The 23,353-nt window shown below is 37.9% G+C and overlaps 1 protein-coding gene across 8 annotated transcripts in view; it reads left to right on the top strand.

Annotated features, from left to right (window-relative positions):
- Positions 1 to 18,138, top strand: part of SLC30A4 (solute carrier family 30 member 4) — a 29,959-nt gene extending 11,821 nt beyond the window's left edge. For 2 of the 8 annotated variants that reach the window (XM_036300366.1, XM_036300360.1), the window contains 5 exons: positions 7,524 to 7,677; positions 9,105 to 9,306; positions 10,189 to 10,294; positions 11,487 to 11,621; positions 12,467 to 18,138. In XM_036300366.1, coding sequence (XP_036156259.1) covers positions 7,524 to 7,677; positions 9,105 to 9,306; positions 10,189 to 10,294; positions 11,487 to 11,621; positions 12,467 to 12,621 — 752 coding nt within the window. In that variant the 3' untranslated portion in view covers positions 12,622 to 18,138. Of the gene's footprint in view, positions 1 to 1,888; positions 2,419 to 6,323; positions 6,382 to 7,523; positions 7,678 to 9,104; positions 9,307 to 10,188; positions 10,295 to 11,486; positions 11,622 to 12,466 lie in introns of those variants that run through there. The other 6 variants (XR_004966200.1, XR_004966207.1, XM_036300377.1 and 3 more) reach the window with 6 other exon arrangements.
- The last annotated feature ends 5,215 nt before the right edge of the window (positions 18,139 to 23,353 follow it).

Here is a 23,353-nt window from a genome sequence, read left to right as displayed (position 1 = left end):
GATTCATTTTAACAACTTCTTTCCCCTCTGATAAGAGTTATGCCTACTCATTGTTCACATCTTAGTGAGAATTAATTCATATCACATATACATCTCTAGGAAAAGAATAGGGACTTCCAAGAATTCAGAGTTTTTATTGAGGCAGAAGAAGACATGAGTGAGGTAGTCAATGTTGACTAGCCAAAAGTCAACTTGGAGTACTGGGGGCACATTGAGTATGGATAGAGGGAGTAGTAAGAAGATAGAAAATTGGAGATTACTTAGAATAGGAGGTGAGAGGATCCAAAGACAAACTTTGTAATTTAGCTTGACATTCTGGTAGCAAAAGTGGGCCACTGAAAATCCTATATGATGTCTTTAGCCTGAGTGTTGTTGGGTTATCTGTGGCTGCGTTGAAATACAAATATTAGTTTAAAAGTCCTAGGCAGATCCAATACAGCTCACTGATTTTTCCTCTGTTTCCTTCCTATCTTCTATTGGATGAAGGTAGAAAAGAGAAAGAGCATAAAAGGAAGTAGGGGAGAGAATATATCTCCACTTTCCTTCCCTATTGATTTTTATTGACCTCTGAAATCTGTCTTTAGATGTGCTATGTATAGTTCCTTGAGGCAATAGAAAGACAACATTATATAATTTAAGGGAAATGTATTCATTATTGTCATTGCAGTGTTGGCAAAGTTAACAGTTAAATGTAGGCCAGTACACCTAGGCAGCACTCACACAAAAGTGAATCTGCTGACTGAGTGTGGTTTTACATGTTGAAACAGATTGTTACTCATTCACTGAATAGGCACTCAATAGTTACTTGTTCAGTGAATGAATAATAGTATAGTGTGGGGAGACAGGCAGTAAATACGTACCACAAACACAACATAATCATAAATTGTATTAAATGCTACAAAGAAAAGAATAAGGTACTATGATGGAGAATAACAAAGGATGGCGAAGAACTCAATATTTTTAATATGAACATTGAAAACCTCTAGTTTTGACAATTTATAGATGTGTTAAAATGTATGTAAACATTTATTGTATTTTATGGTATGAGCAAAACTTAATAATCATCTATGTTTTCTCCCAATTAATTTTTTCTTTTACCAATTTATTGGCCATTCAAACCAAAACTGTTTATTCACACTACTCCAATATTAGTTCAGCTGAGTGCAGTGATTTAATTATCTGTGCATAAAGTAGCAAAATATATTAGAACTACTATAACAATAGGTTTTTCAAGAATTTCTATAAAAATCCCTTTTAAGAGTTTTTCATTTTTGCTAAATTTCCATTTAGTCAAGTTTTCCGAAGCTAATGGGGTGGTAACTTTCACAGAAATCTAGGGTTTTAGTTGGGAAAGTTCCTGGATCTCCTTTAGAAAATGAAAATCTGTATATGTTATATATTCCTTTTGTCTTGAAAATCTTTATTGTACATTATGTCACCAGAGACCAACCCAGAGCAACAATGAAAAGATTGGAACAAGTCATAATTTCATTGTTGAATGAAAATTTCCCTCCCTGTTAAACATTGTTGGAGGAAAAAAGAATCTTGCCTATGTTTATCTGCATTCCATCATGTTAAAAATACTAGGCAAAAATGTTAAACACTCATTAGTCCTATTCATATTTCACCAAAGTTTCATTTATTCACAATGAAAGAACTTGTTGTTCCTTTTATCAGAATAAAATGGTCATATTACTATTATTAGGATTTTTAGCTATGTAGTATTATATATGCCTTATACTTCTCAATTATAAATCTCAATCCCAAAAATCTACTTAAAATTCTGTGTGTGTTTTTCTTTTGCACTTATCAGTTTTCTAGCTAGAAGACATTTTAACAGTCAATTAGAATAAAAACTAACAAATGAATGTCTTTGCTTTTCACCAAGGCAACTTCCTTCTGAATTGCTGGAAAAGGGATATAATTGATGGCAGCATCTTAATATGTCATTTGGGAATTTCTAGGAATCAGCGGAATTCCATTACTCTTAACTGTGGGAAGTCATTGGGATCCCTTTTATGCTACTCTCCTGGATGAAAACTATATTGTGAAAAACTGCATTTTCAGCTCCTAGTGGACTGGGAATCCTCCTTGCCAAAAACTCTGTTTATGCTGTAGTTTGACTTTCATTTTACTTTATTCTGAAGGTGATTTTGCCATATCTGAGAATTTACAAAAAGGTAATTTTAAGTGTTAATGTAAATTATTACTGGGGTGTGGGCTTACCAGATTTAGCTCATGCATGCCACACGTTCCCACTTTCTCTGAAATATATGATATCCAGTGTGTCTGAAATATTGCCTGGGACATAGTTGTACTAAAATAGTATTTGTTTTTTTATCTGAAATGCATATTGAACTGGGCATCCAGTATTTTACCTGGCAGACCTACTAGAGCAGCCGTGGGCAAACTACGGCCCGCGGGCCGGATCCGGCCCGTTTGAAATGAATAAAACTAAAAAAAAAAAAAAAAAAGACCGTACCCTTTTATGTAATGATGTTTACTTTGAATTTATATTAGTTCACACAAACACTCCATCCATGCTTTTATTCCGGCCCTCCGGTCCAGTTTAAGAACCCATTGTGGCCCTCGAGTCAAAAAGTTTGCCCACCCCTGTACTAGAGTAACTATAGAACTTATCATTCAAGTCAGGACACTTTTGAGAGTGAAATGGGACACTTTTAATAATTATGCCAGGACAAAGGCATAAATTGGAACTATCCTGGGAAAACTGGAAAGTATGGTCAACTGAATAGTAGGGGGGTTTGAAAGTATTTTAAATTATTGATTATAGATTTTTATAAGTAGTCACATCTCTGAGTCATTAATATAAATATAAATTTATTGCTTTATAATTTCATATTTAAAAATTTTATTGAGGCACCTTTAAAGTTATGGTGGCCTAATTGCTAGTACAACCTTGACATTGTCTTTTTATGGAAGAATTGTTTTAGGATTAATATTTTTTAAATACCAATTTTAAAGATAAAGTTCTTTTTTGGTGAGTAAAATGAGGCTATCACCAGTACATAAAATTTTACAGTTTAAAATATTTTAATTATTTTTTCTTTATATTATTTATGTGTGTATTTTACCATCAGCAACTATAACTTAAGACAAGAAATTCATGTGTTTTATGTCTTGTATTTGGCTTAATTTTTTTAACCTACTTACTTTTTCTTTGGGATTAATAAATAACCCTTATCCATAGAGGATATATTCCAAGACCCCAGTGGATGCCTAAAACTGTGGATAGTATATAACCCTATATATACTGTACTATTTTCTATACCTACATACCTATGGTAAAGTTTAATTTATAAATTAGGCACAGATAAAGATTAACAACACTAATATTAAGTGGAAAAATTATAACAATATACTATAATACAAGTTATATGAATGTGGTTGCTCTCTCTCTCATAACCGATATGATAACTGAGAGGGCTATTGAGTGACTAATGGTGTACCATGGTTTTGAGTAGTAATTGTGTTTATTTGTCTTATTCCAATATTAGTTCTGTTCGTGCACAAAATTTTATTGGAGTTTCACCTAAATTAATGAAATGTCAGGAAATAGTTTCTAACTTCTAGATAATTTTTCTGTATTGTAAGTTATAGGTTGGAATAAAAAGGTATCAAAGTCCAGTATGCTTGAACTACCTGGAACCTTTGAGGAATGAATCAACCCAGACAACAGTTTTCCAGATTCTTTTACCTTTCAACACTTAACAGGATTAATGTCCGGTGTCTCTAAAGGAAAAATTTTCTTTAAAAGTATTTTCTTGTTTTGAGTGTCAACATTTGTTTTATGTAACAATGTTAGTTAATTATTTTAATATATATTTTACATTGCCTATCTGTACTTTATACTCATATGGTAGAAAATTTTTCTGGTATGAAAGCAAATATAGTACAAAGCCATCCCTGTCTCCTTGCCCATTCTCCTCATAACCAGTTTTTTATCAGTATTTTGTACATCCTTCCGGATCTGCATTTGCAGATCATTATTTATATACTAGAGACCTGATGCACAAAATTCATGCAAGAGTAGGCCTTCGCAGCCCCGCCTGCCTTGCGGCCCTGCCCCCCACCCACTGGTCATTCTGGAAGGTCTTCTGCCATCCGGTCTAGTTAGCATATTAGCTCTTTATTATATAGGATATTCTTTTTTCTTTTCACACAATGGTAACACCATACACAATTGTGTTCTTTGCTTTTTCACTTTGTATTTTGGAACTTATTCCTTGTCAGTACATAAAGAGCCTTACTCACTTTTTACAACTGCACAGCATTCTATGTTATAAGGCTTCTACTAATAACATTTTTATTGTTTAGAATTATTTGCTGTTCATACAGTGCTTGATGAATAGCTTCATAACATACCACATTTTGCACATGTGCAACTCAATTGGCATGAGTGTGTATGTCCTTCCTAGAAGAGGAATTCCTGGATCAGAGTACATCATGAATACTTGAATGCATAAAAATGTGTTTGTTTTTATTTAGTCTAAAGGTAATACATCTTTTTTTTCTGATTTTATTTATTTTATTTATTTTTTAATTAAATCTTTATTGTTCAGATCATTACATTTGTTCCTCTTTTTTCCCCCCATAACTCCCCTCCTCCCAGTTCCTGCCCCACCCTCCGCCCTCACTCCCCACCCACTGTCCTCATCCATAGGTGCACGATTTTCGTCCAGTCTCTTCCCGCATCTCCCACACCCCTTTCCCCCCCAAGAATAGTCAGTCCATTCCCTTTCTATGTCCCTGATTCTATTATAATCACCAGTTCATTCTGTTCATCAGATTATTTATTCACTTGATTCTTAGATTCACTTGTTGATAGATGCATATTTGTTGTTCATAATTTGTATCTTTACCTTTTTCTTCTTCTTCCTCTTCTTAAAGGATACCTTTCAGCATTTCATATAATACTTGTTTGGTGGTGATGAACTCCTTTAGCTTTTCCTTATCTGTGAAGCTCTTTATCTGACCTTCAATTCTGAATGATAGCTTTGCTGGATAAAGTAATCTTGGTTGTAGGTTCTTGGTATTCATCACTTTGAATATTTCTTGCCACTCCCTTCTGGCCTGCATAGTTTCTGTTGAGAAATCAGCTGACAGTCGTATGGGTATTCCCTTGTAGGTAACTGAGTTTCTTTCTCTTGCTGCTTTTAAGATTCTCTCTTTGTCTTCTGCTCTTGGCATTTTAATTATGATGTGTCTTGGTGTGGTCCTCTTTGGATTCCTTTTGTTTGGGGTTCTCCGCGCTTCTTGGACCTGTAAGTCCATTTCTTTCACCAGGTGGGGGAAGTTTTCTGTCATTATTTCTTCAAATAGGTTTTCAATATCTTGCTCTCTCTCATCTTCTGGCACCCCTATAATTCTAATGTTGGTACACTTGAAGCTGTCCCAGAGGCTCCTTACACTATCCTCGCATTTTTGGATTCTTTTTTCATTTTGCTTTTCCGGTTGGGTGTTTTTTGCTTCCTCGCATTTCAAATCATTGACTTGATTCTTGCGCTCCTCTGGTCTGCTGTCGGGAGTCTGTATAATATTCGTTATTTCAGTCCATGTATGCTTAATTTCTAGTTGGTTCCCCATCATAACATCAAGGGTCTCATTAGTTTTCTTGTAGATCTCATTAAGTTTATCGGTGGCTTCTAAACAGTTCTTGAGAGACCTTAAAAGTGTGGTTCTGAACTCTATATCTTCCATTGACAATTTTGTCCTGTTTCTTTGTCTCCGCATTTTGTTATGCTTTCTTAGTGCACCCCCTAGTGGTCTTTGTGCGCAGTCTTGTAGTTAAGCCTTGATTGTTGTAGCTAATACCAGGGAGGGTTTGACCTCCAGGCCAAGTGGCTGTGAGAATCAGCTGTGTCTGCAGTGAGAGAACTTCTGTCCTCTAGGGAGGTGCTAATCTAGCCTTTGCCTGAGGCTATCCGGCAAATGCCTCTGTGCAGGGCTTGGGCGGGGCGGGTCGCACAGGATCAACAGGGTGGGCCGGAGAGAGCAGTTATGGCGGCTCTCAGTCCTGTCCCCAGGGGCTCTGCCTCTCTGAGTCCCAGCAACCGCTGCAAACCTCGGAGAGAAAGCTGCACTCGCTCTGACCGAAGCCAGACAGTCCCGCTTCTCCTGTTTGAGTCTGGGTCCCTAAAGACTCGCCCGTATCTGGAGCTCAGAGTCTGCGACTCCCTCCCGATTGAAAACGCCAACCGCGCCCTCCGCCGCCAGCCCGCTCCGTGCAGTCCGCACCTCAGAATTTGACTTCAGCACTGCGCCTCCTCTGAGTGTCTGTATGCGTTTCTCTTTCCTCCTAGTTGTAGGACTTCCACTCAGCCAGCGTTCCTGTGGTTCTGGGTGATGTCCATTCCGTCTTTTAGTTTCACTTTTGAAGTAGTTATTCAAGGCAGCAAACTCCGGCGTTAACCTATGCCGCCATCTTGGTTCTCCATAAAGTCTTTAAAGGTAATACATCTTTGTGGTTAAAAACTTAAAGACATTTCAAAAATTACTGAAAAAATAAAATTAAATTCTCCAAGCTCCTCCTCCCACTTCCCAGATGTAACATTTTCTTGTCTATCTTTCCTATAGTTGCCAATGTGCCTATTTTTTTCTTTTTTATACATAAATGGTTGTATGGTATCCCATTATATGTATATGCCACCATTTATCCATTACATTACTCATTGGGGAACATTTAGGATGTCTCTGGATCTTTTGTGATACTACCAACAAAGCCGCAGTGAAAAACCTTGTAGATATCTTTGCATGCATGTGGATGTGATTCTAGATTCCTAGAATCAAGGAATACATGCCTTTTAAATTTTGATTAGTTTTGGTAAGTGCTCTCCAAAAAGATAGTTTTATTTGATCCTTCCATCAGTATATCCTTGCTGACACTATTATCAAACTATTTAATTGTTGCCATTTTAGTAAGGGCCAAAAAGGGATCCTACTGAATTTACTGTATTATGATTGATTTTGATAAGTTGGCCATTTCTGTTTATTTTCTGTATATTACTATTTATTCTCTTCACCCATTTTTCTGATGAGTTGTTCACTTTGTTATGATTTGTAAGTGTACTTGCCTACTAGGAAATTAGTCTGCGGTCATGTATGTTACAAATATTTTTTCTCAGGTTTTCATCTTTTGCCATGTGTTTGGTCTATAAATACACATAATTTGACCCTAAAGAGATGAGGGGAAGGTAGCAAGTGGTAGGAGTGAGTTAGTGGGGGATTCAGATCAAACTACTAAACCTTTTAAATAAAAATATATATAGTATACCTGAAACTAATATACTGTTATATGTCTGCTGTACCTCAATTTTTAACAAATGTTCCATATCAAACTATTTAAAATAGTTTTTAAGAAAAACATGACAGATGATATAGTGCTTTTATCTTCTTAGAGGAAAGGAGATCTAAATAAATAAAAGATTGTACAATATTTAATTTGTATGAGGTCTACTAACCATGCTGCAAATACATTTGTTTTTTTATATTTTTCCCTCCAGAGGTTTTGTCAGCTATGATTAGTGTGCTGTTGGTGTATATACTTATGGCATTTCTCCTATATGAAGCTGTCCAAAGAACTATCCATATGAACTATGAAATAAATGGAGATATAATGCTCATTACCGCAGCTGTTGGAGTTGCAGTCAATGTAATGTAAGCTCGATGTTTTTTTAAAAAATTTAACTGGCTTTATTCTGTAGAGCAGTTTTAGGTTCACAGCAAATTGAGGGGACTGTACAAAGATTTCCCACATACCCTCTGCACCCACACATGCATAGCTTCCCCCATTACCAGCATCCCTCACTAGAGTGGTACGTTGTTATAGCTGATGAACCTGCACTGACACATCAGAATCACCCAAAGTCCATAGTTTATATGGTTCACTCTTGGTGTTGTACATTAATGGGTTTGGACCAATGTATAATGACATGTATCCAACATTTAGTAGCATACACTCTACGTTGTTTTCACATGAATAGTCTCAAATACTGTGAACTTAGAGGCTATACATGCATTCAATAATATGCAGTGATATTTTAATATATTTATAAATTATATAGTACATCAGTTTTTCTTATAAGTATTAATAAAACACTGTTGGAATTATAAATTCCTCATTGGTTTGTTCAGGTATACTGAAGTTTGACTAACAATCAGAAATTTAAGTAGGACAAAATTTTTTAATTTCATTTTTATAGTACTTTCATTTTGAGATTTTTTTTAACAACCAACTTTTTTTCCTAAAAACATGAAGTTTTTAAGTTAAATACTCAATCATTTGAATCAGGGGTCAGTAAACATTTTCTGTAAAGGGCTAGATAGTAAATATTTAGAATTTTAGAGCCATACAGTCTCTTTCTCAGCTACTCTGCTATTTAAGAACAAAAACAGTCCTATTCAGTATGTAAACAAAAGAGCATGGCTGTGTTCCAATAAAACTTTATTTACAAAAAAAGGCTATGGGCCAGATATGGTTTGTAGACCATGGTTTGCCAGTCCCCATCTAGTGGCTTCTATTCTATACTTAGAATAAAATCAAAAGTCCTTACCATGGCCTTTTAATATTATCCTGTGTACCACTCCAACTCATGTCCTAGCACTCTTGCTGACTTTATTCTAGCCACAGTGGCTGTCTTGCCTTTTTTAAAACACATAGAGCACCTTTGCATCCAGGCCCTTTACCCTGGTATTCCTTCTGCTAGAACACTCTTCCACCATAACTTGCTTCCTGGCTTCATTCAAGTCTCTGCTCTGATGGAATCTAAGGGAGGCCACTCTCCCCATCACTCTCCATCACTAGCAACGCTTTACTTTTCTTCAACGCCTCCCCATCGTCTAGCAGTACATTAGGGATTTATTTGCTAACTGCTCTGCCTTCCGTACTAGAACATAAGCTCTAAGGGGATAGGGATCTGTCTCAGTCACTCTTTTGACCCCAGCACCTAAAATAGTACCTGATACAGAATAGGTGCTCAAATATTTAGTAAATATTGCCTCTATCATATCTGATTAGTCATAGATAGTTTATCAATAGAATAGGATGAATAATAATGTTTTGTTTTGTTTTGTTTTTTTAACAGAATGGGGTTTCTGTTGAACCAATCTGGTCACCATCATGCCCATTCCCACTCCCTGCCTTCAAATTCTCCTACCACAGGTCCTGGGTATGGGCACAACCATGGGCAGGATAGCTTGGCAGTGAGAGCTGCATTTGTACATGCTTTGGGGGATTTGGTACAAAGTGTCGGTGTGCTAATAGCTGCCTACATCATACGATTCAAGGTACTATGATTGCTAATTTTTTTATTTTAAAATATATTTAATTTCAACATTAAAACTAAAACTGATTGGCCCTGGCCAGTGTGCCAAGTGGTTAGAGCATTGGATAGAGCACCAAAGGGTGGCAGGTTTGATACCCTGCCCGGTGGGAGCATGTGGAGGAGGTAACCAATTAATGTGTCTCTCTCATATCAATGTTTCTCTCTCTCCCTCCCTCCCTGTAGTCTTCCCTCCCTCCTATCTAAAAGTTGATGGAAAAAATATCCTCGGGTATGGATTAATTTAAACAAGAAAAAACGAACTGATTGTCTTTCATCAGTATACTGGACACCAGTGCCGCTCCTATTCATTTTGCACTTATGCAAACCTAATTGAGCCACCAGGCTATATAGCTCTTTTGCTAGCACTGAACACCATAGTATCACATCACGAGGTAACTTACCTGTAACTGACAGGTACTAGAATGTGGATGTAGTGAAGTCCAGAGATCTGGGTTCTAGTATTGGCTCTGCCACTAATGCTTTGACCTTGAGCAAGTCCCTCAACTCAAAATTTGAGTTCCCTCCTCTTTAATATGAGGGGCTTAAATCCAATTGATGACTGCTAAGACTCCTCCTAGCTCTGATGTTCTATGGTTCTGGGCAGACGATTTAGAGAAGGCACAGAGGAAAAGAACAGAACAAACCATTAAACTGCTGAAAATGGTCCCACGAGGAAAGGCATTTAAACAACCCAGGAAAGAATTCTCAGATGCAGTGTCCTGGTCCCAGAGGTATTCTGCAGTCCTGCTAGAGGACAGGGGGCAGAGTATTCCTTAGTTTGCCTTACAGTCTGTTATATGTCTGTCAATATTTAACCACACAATTTTGATCTGTCACTTCACAGCCAGAATACAAGATTGCTGATCCCATCTGTACATATGTATTTTCATTACTTGTGGCTTTTACAACATTTCGCATTATATGGGACACAGTAGTTATAATACTAGAAGGTAAGATCTCCTTAATATCCCCATTGTGGATGTATTCCTAAGTCAGATTGCGGGTCAGGGAAGACTCTGGGGTAGGAGCCATGTCTTTTCTTGTTTTTATTGATGCTTACTAGGCTACAGTTACACCACCTTACATGTATAGGACGTATAAGAATCCATGCACTCTCCCATATGTTACCTATTTGATCCTTATAATAGCTAAGAAAAGTAGGTAAGGCAAACGTTATTATCCCCATTTACCAATAAGAAAATTGAGGTTCAGAGGGGTAGTATAACTTGATTAAGGCCATGCTGTTACTCAATTACAGAACTAGGACAAGAATGCAGCTTTTTGATTCTTAATGCAAGTATGTGTAGCAGTTTATTAATTTACTAGAGGCCCGGTGCACGAAATTCGTGCATTCAGAGGAGGAGGTCCCTCAACCCGTCCTGTGCCCTCTCACAGTCCAGGAGCCCTGAGATCGGTTGCCCCAAAGAGGTAGGCCGCGCCCACCACCGCAGCCCACCAATCGTGGCCTGGGTCTCTCTCGGGGCGATCATGGAGCCTCCCGATTGATCACCCCGCTGGCCGGTGGCCTGGGCCTCCCTCTGCAAGGTGATCATGGGGTGATAGCCGGGCCCCTGACCAATCGCATCGCACCTGCCTTGGCTGGCCTGGCGCCAGCGGGTGTCATAATGTGGTAGTGCGGATGGTCCTTCTGCTGTTTGGCTGTTTGGTTGATTTGCATATTACACTTTTATTACTATAGATTAATTTCAATTTAACTTGCTGCTTTGTTATATTTTCAGCATTCCTGCCTTACCAATATTACATATAAGCATGGAAATATAAGTTCTCAACACTAGTTTAGCCATCATTGGATGTTCCTTTCTTTTTATTTTTTATTATCCTAGCTTATTTGTTAAATGAAGTAGCCTGGGCTGGTTAACCTACCTTTTTAGTGAGAATGAACATTTTTAAGGTATTTATTAACCTTTTGTGTATATCCTACTATATGTGTGCATGGTTTATCTTAAAATATTAATATATTTTATTAGAAAGTATTCATTTTAAAATGAATTTAACAAAGCTAGTTGTCTGTTTGTTTGTTTGTTTGTTTGTTTGTTTTCGGGGGGGAAGACCCACCAGTAATTTATAACTTTTTCCCCTAAGATAAATTTTACTTATAAATGATATATTCTGAACTAATAGGTGTACCAAGGCATTTGCACGTTGACTATATCAAAGAAGCCTTGATGAAAATAGAAGATGTCCATTCCGTGGAAGATTTAAATGTCTGGTCTCTCACTTCAGGAAAGCCCATGGCCATTGCACACATACAGCTAAGTATGTTGCTGTTGGTAAATACTGGGGTTGGTGGACTTCTGTCTTTGGGATTAAACATCTATGCTTATAATTAAGTAGGAAGACTTCTGGAAAGATTTGTTTTAAGGGAGGGTGTGGGCTCTTCAAAAGATGAGTTGCAGGTTGATGTTTATAGCAGAGCAGTAATTTTTATCCCTTTGGGATGAGATGAAACACAGATTTTTGCCTTCAGATTAAATGTACTGCGTGTATTTACCATGCTTTTTCTACATAAGGAAAGCTAGAGCCTGTGTTTTTTCTTTAAATCATTTCACAGATCGATGCTTTTATTTGATTTTTTGATCAAAATAGTAAATGCATGAGTTTTATTTTTTAAAGTACAAAAGATGAGCCCTGACCTGCTTGGCTCAGTGGATAGAGTATCGGCCTGTGGACTGAAGGGTCCCAGGTTCGATTCCAGTCAAGGGCATGTACCTGGGTTGTGGGCACATCCCCATTGGGGAGTATGCAGGAGGCAGCTGAATCGATGTTTCTCTCTCATTGATGTTTCTAACTCTCTATTCCTCTCCCTTCCTCTCTGTAAAAATCAATAAAATATATATTTTTTAAAAAGTACAAAAGATGAAAGACTTGTAATTGATGTTTAGATTTCTTTCTCTACCCAAAAGTGGACTGGAGAGAGAGGGATAACGAGAAGCTGATCTGGCTTGGCAAACGGACACACTGCTCTCACAATAGCTTCAGGAGGGTAGAAATCAAACTAGTAAAAATATGTTCAGAGCATACTAAGGTTGTTTTCTCCCTGGGTCATATTCACTAATGTGTAATGTACAATGAATAGTAACGATATTTTCTTGATACTGCAGTTCCTGGAAGTTCATCTAAATGGGAGGAGGTACAGTCCAAAGCCAGGCATTTGTTGTTGAACACATTTGGCATGTATAAATGTACTATTCAGCTTCAGAGTTACCGGCAAGACGTGGACAGAACTTGTGCAAACTGCCAGAATGCCAGCTCCTAACTGAAGATGTCTGGGGGACTACTGCCTTATTTACCCTGCAGTCACAGACGAGAGCAATAAATGCACTTGAACGGGAGAATGGAATTCCTGAGAGCCGTGCCCAGGCACTGGCCTCGCAGTCAGCCTGAGAGCGCTAGTTTCTGTCCAATGGTAAAGTGAGACTTCACCATGATTTTCAGATGAAGATGTTTCCAAAACAGTTTACAGAATGAGACGTGACTCTACAGATACCTCAGAGAAGACAATCGAAGACCGTACTTCACAATCAGCAGAGCATGTGTCATGAAGGAAGCATCAAGAGTTCTGTATTTGCATTTAAAAATCCTTTTTAAAGCCCATTTCTATCAAGCCAGTGCTGGAAAACTGATTTTTTAATGTAATCTTGATACCCAGCTTCTGGAATTTGACACCCAGCTCTCTCTTTTTACAGAAATTATTTCTCAGCAGATTTCAGAAAGTACTAGTAATTATCCAGAGTGGAATAAGCATGTATTCCTAAATGTTTCAGAAATGTTTTATTTCACAAGTAAGTCTTATTGGTATTATTATACTTTATAAACAAAATTTTCCAGATATTACAGGGTTTTGAATCTCAATTTTTGGTTATTTGTAATCTTATCAGAACCCCATCTTTATGTATTGTGGTCACTGTCATTAAATTGCTTAGGAAATATTTTCAGTTTATTCTGAATGGCAGAAGTTAATCTTAAACTGGAATTACTATATGATAATTTGAACAAATATAGGAGCAGGGATGGGGTATGGAGTTTCAGATTTAAGTCTTTCTGAAATCACTTTTATTGTCCATGGAATTTATCTTTGCTTATGAACAGCAAGCGACGCAAAATGCAAACAGTGATGCTCTGTCCTTTTAGAAATTGCCTTATGTTTTGTACAGAAAGTTTGCTTGGTACCTTGCTTCCTGCCTCCATACCAGGTCATCTGCTTGTGCCTTTCAGGGTAGAGCTCTAGAGGGCCATGGTTCAGTTTAATACCCGTCTCTCCCATGCAGATTAACTACATTTCTCCAGAGAGAATTTCTGTGTGATGACATGGATTAGGAATCCTCCACGGGCTCCAGAAACCCTAAGATATAATTTTGAGGTTTTCCAATAATACCATAGCAGAAATGCTGAAAGGGATTGGGGGAAGACATGATTTTCAGAAGACAAAAATTTTAAGGGTTTTGGAGTGTGTGTGTGTGTGTGTGTGTGTGTGTGTTAAAGCACTGGAATAGGATGGATGGACATTAAATCTGTGTGGTAGGGAAGTTAAGCATAAAAGTTTCCAAACAGAAGGCAACCTAACGTAACAGTTGTATTAAAGAGGCAACTGTGAATATTCCTGTCAACTGTTGGTTTTGGGATTATATTTAGTGCACGTTAGGGAGTCCATTTTCAGCAGAGAATCAGGATAAAGTAACATGTACCAGACAGGCTGTGAGATGAAATCCTAGATAGGCAGGCCAATGACTTAAAATGTAAGTGAAGAATATGAAACAGATTTCATCTTTCTGCCAAGGACCTCACTATAAGTAAACCTAAGGTAAAACCTGGATTCACCTAAAAGATTGTTAAGCGTCAATGGTGTCCAACAAAAGTTTTAGTGAGTGTTAATAGTACCTAGTAAAGCCCAGCATTTGTTGAATTGAATTGAAAATTTTATAGGATTCTTACTGTAAATCCATTTAAAATAATGATTTTAATTTTTCAAAAATTTTAGGAACATATAATAAAAAATACTCCTTTATTATATAATGTCCTGTATTTCAAAAAATACTTGTAAATGTAGAAGGCAAGTGAGAATAAACAAGAAGCATGTCAGTGCCCATCTGGGCATTTATGACTTTGGGCGCCTAGCAGAGGAAGGAAGAGAATGTGCCTGTGCTAATAGGTTTCTCCACATTTGCAGCTGTTCCCATATCTACTGAGCTCGTTTCTTGTAAACTTTCTTTTATCTTAAATAGGTTTATCTAACTTTTCACATCGACCTGTTCCTTGAAAAGTTATTGAGTAAAACAGTCTGAAATCTACTTGAGGATTGAAAAGGATCCTTTTGGATAATGGAGAAACACTGACAACTTTTGTAAATCTTAATTATTTTCTGTTTAAAATTAGGTACACATGAAGTTTTCTGTGCTTTGTTGTTTTGTGGGGGTTTTTTTGCAGCAACTACAGATTTTATGCTTGTATTTTACTGGATCTGTGAGATTTGATAATTGATAGATTTAACTCTTTGTAACTTGACAAAACCCATAGAGAAGGATGTGAACTTAGCAGATGGGAGCAGGGGCTGCACAGCGTCTGACAGAGACACAGAGAAAGAGCCATCCCTTGTCCTGTGAAAAGCACAGCTGAGCCTGGATTAACACCTACCATTGTTCACTTTGCACTGGGAAAACATCATAACAAAAACTGGGCAGTCTTCAGTGCGATGTGTTTTTATTAACATTTGCAAATAATCAAAGTTGTGTACATAAACCTGTGTTTCACAAGTCTGGCCAGACTAGCCTTTTGATTTATCTTAGGAAAAGGCCTATTGTTTCGTTGATGACTGTACTGCCTTAGAAATACACCGTGGGGAATGCAGTTGAATAAGCATATTTCAGAGAGCTTTGAAATGCAGAACCAAAATTACGTCATTCCCACATGCATTTTCCATTAGCTCTGCCTGTGGAGCATGAGCCCAGATTTTCACACCTGCGGCTCCCGTCAGTATTATTTGCCAGCTCACTGGGTTTCTTATCTTTCTGTTTCTTTTTCAACTCTGGATGCCATATTTCCATTTCTGAACCGAAGTTTCCTGCTCTTAGGAGTCTCAGTGTTCTAGTTCTGTCTCTTGAACCCAGAGGTCCTCACTGACAGTGTTAATCTTTGGTAGAATTTTCCCAGAATAAACAGACATCAGCTTCCCTTTCTTTTTAATGTGAGAAAAAAACATCTTTCAGAAACACAGCACCATTTTAAAGATGCTTCAGGGTGGGAAAAACCATTTTTCCAACAGCTGATTGTTCTGATTCAGAATCTCTGCACACAATGCGGGCGGGAGAAACAGCACACTGCAGACATGAGTGAAGGTCATCGCTAATGAGGTGCCGGCCTGTGCTGCTTGAACTCCCACGCCCACTCCTGTGGAAGGGAGACTCGCTCACTTCTGAAACAAGCACAGTCAGCTAAATTTATTTTCTTTTTATGCATTTATGTTCATTGTTTCGTCATAAGGAATGAGGTGTTCTTAGAGAAACTGAGCCCCTTTAGTACAAGGTTTTAGGCAATTTTTCTGCTTACTGTACTTTTCATACAGTAATTTAAAGGTACAGACTATCTTCCTAAGTATAAGATCAGTTCATTTGGTTCAGTTTGTCTTTGAACCACGCTTCGCTCATGAGCCATCTGGGTAATAGTCACAAATGAAGTGACATTTCGCTATGCTGTGTTGAGGGGAGGCAAGTGTGATCTCCAAGTAACTGATTAAGCTTAATATCTTTCTAACCAAAATGCCTAACCGCAGATCTGTTATGTGAATCGCCAGGCAGGGCTTGAGACTTGTTTCACAGATTACCAGGCAGGGACATCATTTGTGGTGGTGGTGGGAGCACAGAAGTTGGAGGGGATAACTTGTGGGAGCTCCTCAGCATTGAATTGTGTGTATGCGTTCGGCCAGCCTGTCATCGAGTTCTGGCTGCAAAGGGGTTAACCTATTCTTCTAGTTATACTGTGAGGACCAACAAACAGTTTCTGATATCCAGTAAGATTGGAAAACATTTATGGGGACTTTCTCTGACAGTGTCAGTTTAAGTACTGCAATTACTTGTTTTCTGAAATAATTACAACAGAAAACTGGGATGTGCCAGTATGTCTGCTTTGCACCTGGAAGTTACTGTACATCTGGAAGGTGTGTGCTTCTCTAAATAGATGTTGCTGAGTAAGCCATATCACAGTGGAACAAGGCGTAGATACTCTTCCACATACCCCTTCAGAAACCAGTATTTTGCATATGATTGATTTTAGAACGATTTGGAAGCTGGTGTTTGTCCATGTAATTTAAAATCAAAGTATAGTATATGTACTGTATTTACAATTTTTAAATTGTAATTTCCTATGCCTTTATTAAATAAAGTATTGTTTTGCCATGTGGTTTATTAAAAATGAAAATGTACAGTTCCTTAAATTAATTCTGGGTTTCTATTGAGTAAGTCATAGTAGTAGGCCTCAAAACGTATCTTCTTAAAAAGCAATGGAAAATAGATGATAACCCATCCAGTTTTATAATCTCAGATTGTAATGCCCTCTTAGATGTTTAAGAAACAAGCCTGAAAAAAATCTCCCAAATAGGATAAAAAGATACTAAAGAACCTTCATCTTTTTGTTTTATATCAGTCACTTTTAATGTCCCACCAGCCCAGCAACAGCGACAGAAAGGAAAGAAAGAAGCCCCCAGAAAGTAAGATTGGTGAAGACACGGCCAAGTCCGAGAGCAAAGATCTAGTGTCTCTCCAAGAACGTAGATGGGGGGTCAGCAAACCTTACCTCACGGGCCAGGGCCAAAGCACTGAGAATGGATTTTACATTTTAAAATGGTTTTTAAAAATCAGAATAATAATATATTATGATGTGAAAATTCTATGAACTTTAAATTTCAATGCTGAAATCCCAGTTTGTCTGTGACCACTCAATTATGCCTGTTGTCCTGGCATAATTAACAACAGCATCTCCTTTTATTCTCAAAGTGGCCAGTTTATGATAATAAATGATGAGGTCACCCTAAAAAAAGAAGTCAGTGTCTGTCAATAAAATGTTAAACACAACCACTCATTCAGTTACGTGCTGTCTGGCCGCTTGCATGCCGCAGTAGCAAAGTTAAGTAGTTACAACAATATAAAGCGTGTACCATCTGTCCCGTCGGAGGAGAAGTTTGCCAACCCCTGGCGGAAGTCCCCTGTTGTACCCTTTGAGGCCTGGCAGCATATGCGGATGCAGCAAGCCCTTCGAGAGCCCACTTAGAAGCTGCTGAGACTGGTCCCTCAGAGGCTAGCTGAGTCACCGAAGGCTCTCTTCTTCCCTTTGATCCATTTTCTTGTCTTTATCCCCCTTGGAGTTTGGGCAGAAATACAGGAAAAGAGTAGCAAGTTTCAGATGTTACCTATGCACCATAAGCTGTATCTAATGTTCACTAGCAAAGCAGTTTTCTACCCAGAACAACATGATCAGAATCGTTTAACAATACTTTTCATCATAAAGTTTTATTCACTTGATTTTTAATTTTTTTACTAAAGTTATGACAAAAAGGAAATAAAAATGTATGTATGTTGAGTACCTTATGCAGTTTGTGCCAAGTGAAAGCTCACAAATGCAAACACTTTCTCTGCTAAGATGTTTGTGAAGTTTTTAAAAGAATGTTCTTAAAAGTTTTCCAGTTACCTAGGAAAAGACTCAACTATTTTTGAAAATAGTAATAAAATAAAGTTTTAAATAAGTTATTCTAGCAAATAAAGAGATGTTGCATATTGTTTATCTACTTATCTGCTTAGCTATATTTGTTTTGACGTGTCATTTTTTTGTGTCCATGTCAGATGCTAAAATAAATTCTAATTTGGGGCCACAGCCTTGCAAGCTCTTGTTTATGCTAAGCTTTCAGCTTTATTTAATGTTTTAGTAGGCTTACGTTTTTTATTATAATTCAGTTCCAACTATGATCTATTGTAATAGCTATACACTATAAAATAGACTAGACAAAGTATAAATAGGAAGTATGAAGCCTTATGACTAAATATCACCTCTAATCATGTGTTTAAGATTAGAAGGCTTAAAAATCCAGCCTCAATGAAATATCACCAAAAGATCTCATCATTTTAAAGCAGCATTCTGGTCAAGGCCCTCATGTGACTTTGAAAAAACATAAACTGTAAAATTTAGCCTATGAGTATTACCCAAAATACCTGAAGATTATACTCTGTAAGTTACCAGAGAGCTCTCATGTCTCCTGTCCTCGACTTTTCAAAAACTTGTTCTGATTAGACTTTCAAATTCCTGTTGTCTGTGTTTCACTTGCCAATTTCCACATATTGGTTTATGGGTTGTTGTTTTTTTAACATTTTTGGTCACTTTACCAAAATGCTGACACCATGGGAAAAAATTGTGGTTTTTTCCCCCAAAATATATAGAGCTACTTCTTGCTAAGAGAGTGTTTTTTGTTTGTTTTTTAAGTAGGAAATTTGTAGAGACCTCATGAAAGCAAGGCCAGTCCTAGACAAGCTGACACCTCTGTTCCCTCGACTGGCCTGGGACTGAACATCTGACCCCACCCTCCTCTCTCATCTTTGCCTCACTTCCTTTCCAGAGGAAAGACAGGTAAATGGTTATAGGGATGTTTGCCTCTGAACAGTGATTACAGTGAATGTGTGACCTCAGCCAAGGCTTGAAGATGTGAAGAGTTTCCTGCCCCTCCATTCATTAACCTATCACATTCACCTGTGAATGCTACAGGGCAAAGCCTAGTTCTAAAAGGCTCTTAATCAATTAAGCTTGACTGGAGTTTCAGAATAAACAGAATATAAGCCTATTCCATCCTCTCTGCTTCTTTTTTTTATGGCAAAGGTGGGAATTTATTGAGAAACAAGCACAGACTCCCGTGTGGGGAGGGGAAAGAGTCCCACAGTACAGACTCCCACTTGCTTTTTTTATGTAAGAATGTTTTCCAAAGCCCAGGATTGTTTTGAGCCCCTGTGAATAAACTATTACAGAATTTACAATGTTAACCATTGAATATATATATATGTTTATATATATAATATATATGGTATATATATATATATGTCATTCTTATCTTTAAAATACCATGATATTGAAATTGGGGACATCTCAGAAAGTTGGTTCAATGATTGAAAGTGGTTTTCTCTAAAGTGGACTGAGACTACTTCCAAATGCCATTCATTTTATCCAACCACTGAACATGTTATGGAATAAAACGCAAAATTCCTATGTATTTTTAAAATTAAATGGGAAATGAAATAATATTATGTTTTGGGGGGACATCTTGGTCTACCCCTCACCCCTACAGATAGATCACGCTCCCATTAGGGGTGGCTTGAGAAACAGTGGCCTGTCGGATAAAATCCATCATCTTGGTAATGACATACAAAACCCTCTGATCTGGTGACTGCTTACTTCTTTCTCCACCCACAGTCCATCCTCTCCACCACCACTATCCTGCCTCCCATGTATCAGCCACACCAGACAACAGTCAACTTTTGGTTTACAGGGGAAATGTTAATTTTAATATTTATTGAGCCCTTACTGCATTCCAGACACTGTTGTGCACTTTATATGTATTATTTAATCTTGTGATGGTACTTTGAAGAACATTATAATCTTCATTTTGCAAATGAAGAAACAGACCAGGAGAAGTTAAGTGACTTGCCCAAAGTCAGACAGGTAGCGTTGTACTGGGAATAGGTCACAGAAAACTCTTAAATATAGTAAAACTAGTAAACATGTTAATACAAAAGGGATCCAATGTAGACTAATATAGTTAAAAACACAACCAGCCTTTAGCCCAGCCAGCATGGCTCAGTGGTTGAAGGTTAACCTATGAACCCGGGGGTCACAGTTTGATTCCCAGTCAGGGCCCATGCCCTGGTTGTGGGCTCGATCCCTAGTGCAGGGAGGTGTGCAGGAGGCAGCCCATCAATGATTCTCTCTCATCATTGATATTTCTCTCTCTCTCTTCTTGAGATCAATAAAAATATTTTTAAATAAATAAAAATCACAACCAAGTTTTAGATAATAGATATATAAAAGCAATGGAAGTGTAAAAGTTTAGGAGCACTTGACTTTATACAATTACATTTCACTGCCTCCACTTGTCCAAACTACCTTTCCTAAGGACACTGGTGCTCTTGTAAAAGCCCCTGAACATGTTTTAGCCCTTTAAGCGGTTATTCCCTATGAAGGCAATTCAAGGGCAGGGGGAGGGCGGGGGGGGCGGGGGGGAAAGTCGAAACAAACTTGTTTGTATGGGGGCAAGAATTCTCAGGGCGAAGGAGAGGCAGACCCGAGATATTTTGCAGCCCATACCTGCTTTTCTCTTTTCCTGAGTTTCTATCTTCTTTCCATACTTTTGCCTATATTCTCCTGGTTAGGAATCCCATTTTACCTTTCCACCTTTAACCCTTTTTTATTTTTTACTTTACAACTGAAGTGTTATGTGGATTTTAAGTGCTTAAATTAAAGATAAGTTATCAAAAGTAAACATTAAGCACCCCGGGTCAAGAAATATAACATTTCCAGCCCCAGAAGGCCTTCTCATGGCAGGTCTCATCTCTGCCTACAGATAATGCTGAACAATTTTTCAGTATTGTATCAACTTGTGCTCTCACCAGAAGTTTATGAGAGTACCCATTGCCCCACATTTTTGCCATCTTGGCATTGTCAGTCTTTTAATTTTAACCATTCTGGAGAGTAGTATATAAACCAGGAGGTTTTACCTCCTGGTTTGAATCTGCATTTCCCTGATGCAAATTAAAGTGAAGTGAAAGACCTCCCCCTAGTGGTAAGATCTGAATTACCTGAGAGATTTTTTTTTTTCACAGCATATAGTCTCCCACTGTACCTCGGCCGCCTCCACCTCTTTTCCTCCCCCGAGTCTCCAAGAATAAAAATTTGACCATCTTTCATAAACTTATTGTCCATTGAATATCCTCTGTTATGCAGTGTCCTTTAACTCCTTGCTCATGTTTCTATTGAGTTTTTATATTAACTTGTAAAACTTCTTTAAATCTTGACACAAACTCTCTGCTAGTTACACGTGTTGTTGCACATACCTTTTCCACCTTTAACTTTAAAATCAACTCATTTTCTAAAATACCAACGGCATATTTCACAGACCTAGAATGAACTTTCCAAAAATTCATCTGGAATAAAAAAAAAAAAAAGACCCCCGAATAGCTACAGCAACCCTGAGAAAGAAGAACAAAGTAGGTGGGATCTCAATACCAGATATGAAGCTGTATTACAAAGCCACTGTTCTCAAAACAGCCTGGTACTGGCACAAGAACAGATATATAGTCAATGGAATAGAATAGAGAACCCAGAAATCGACCCAAACCACTATGCTCAATTAATATTCGACAAAGAAGGCATGAACGTACAATGGAGTCAAGACAGTCCCTTCAATAAATGGTGCTGGGAAAATTGGACAGATACATGCAAAAAAATGAAACTAGACCACCAACTTACACCATACACAAAAATAAACTCAAAATGGATAAAGGACTTAAACATAAGATGAGAAACCATAAAAATACTAGAGAAATCCACAGGCAGCAAAATCTCAGACATATGCCAAAGCAATTTCTTCACTGATATTGCTCCTAGAGCAATGGAAACTAAAGAGAAAATAAACAAATGGGACTACATCAAAATAAAAAGCTTTTGCACAGCAAAAGAAACCATCAACAAAACAACAAGAGAGCCCACTGCATGGGAGAACATATTTGCTAATGTTATCACTGATAAGGGTTTAATCTCCAACATTTTACAGGGAACTCATACAACTTAACAAAAGGAGGATAAACAACCCAATCAAAAAATGGGCCACGGACCTAAATATATACTTTTTGAAAGAAGACAGAAGGAAGGCCAAGAGACATATGAAAACATGCTCAAAGTCACTAATCATCCAAGAGATACTGCCGTAGACCAATTCCAACATGTCATAATTTAAAGAGTTTCATCAAAAGGTTGATGAGACTTGGGGACTCAACAGGACTGAGTCACACATGTAGTCACCTGTTGGGAATGGCTAAAGGCATTTCCCCAAACCTGAATAGGAAACTGATTGTGGCTGCCAGACAGTTAAAGGGCATCTTAATCTACATGTTATTGCCTCCTACTGGCCAAACACCTGAACAGCTGTAGGCTATTCCCCAAACTGACAATGCTTCTGTACCCTTTGAAACCTTAACCTTTGAAGTGTATTATCTCCACCTTGCCTTAGGACAAATTGTGTTAATAAAAGCAAGGGTCCTAGACAAGGAGGGAGTCTTCAGTTCCTTTAGCTGAAGGTCCTCTGACCCCCAATGCCTTTCAAAATTATATCTCATCTCCGGATTCTTTATTAGTCTCTGGATTCCTATGTCATCTACACTCAGCCCCTTTTCCAGATTCCTGAACCCTTCTTGATGCTGGGACATGAACCCCGGCAAGATACAAATCAAAATAACAATGCGATACCATCTCACACCTGTCAGAATGGCTATCATCAACAAATCAACAAACGACAGGTGCTGGCAAGGATGCGGAGAAAAAGGAACCCTCTTGCGCTGCTGGCGGGAATGCAGACTGGTGCAGCCACTGTGGAGAACAGTATGTAGCTTCCTCAAAAAACTAAAAATGGAACTCCCCCCCAGTGGTCCCACTTCTAGGAATATATCCCAAGAAACTAGAAACACCAATCAGAAAGGATATATGCACCCCTATGTTCATAGAAGCACAATTTACAATAGCTAAGATTTGGAAACAGCCTAAGTGCCCATCAGCAGATGAGTGGATTAGAAAACTGTGGTACATCTACACAATGGAATACTATGCTGCTGTAAAAAAGAAAGAATTCTTACCTTTTGCAACAGCATGGATGGACTTGGAGAGCATTATGGCTAAGTGAAATAAGCCAGTTAGAGAAAGATAAATATCACATGATCTCACTCATTTGTAGAATATAATGAACAACATAA

Source organism: Myotis myotis, unplaced genomic scaffold, assembly GCF_014108235.1.
Source record: "Myotis myotis isolate mMyoMyo1 unplaced genomic scaffold, mMyoMyo1.p scaffold_m19_p_1, whole genome shotgun sequence".
Classification (NCBI taxonomy): domain Eukaryota; kingdom Metazoa; phylum Chordata; class Mammalia; order Chiroptera; family Vespertilionidae; genus Myotis; species Myotis myotis.
This window is presented reverse-complemented; position numbering and strand designations above follow the sequence as displayed.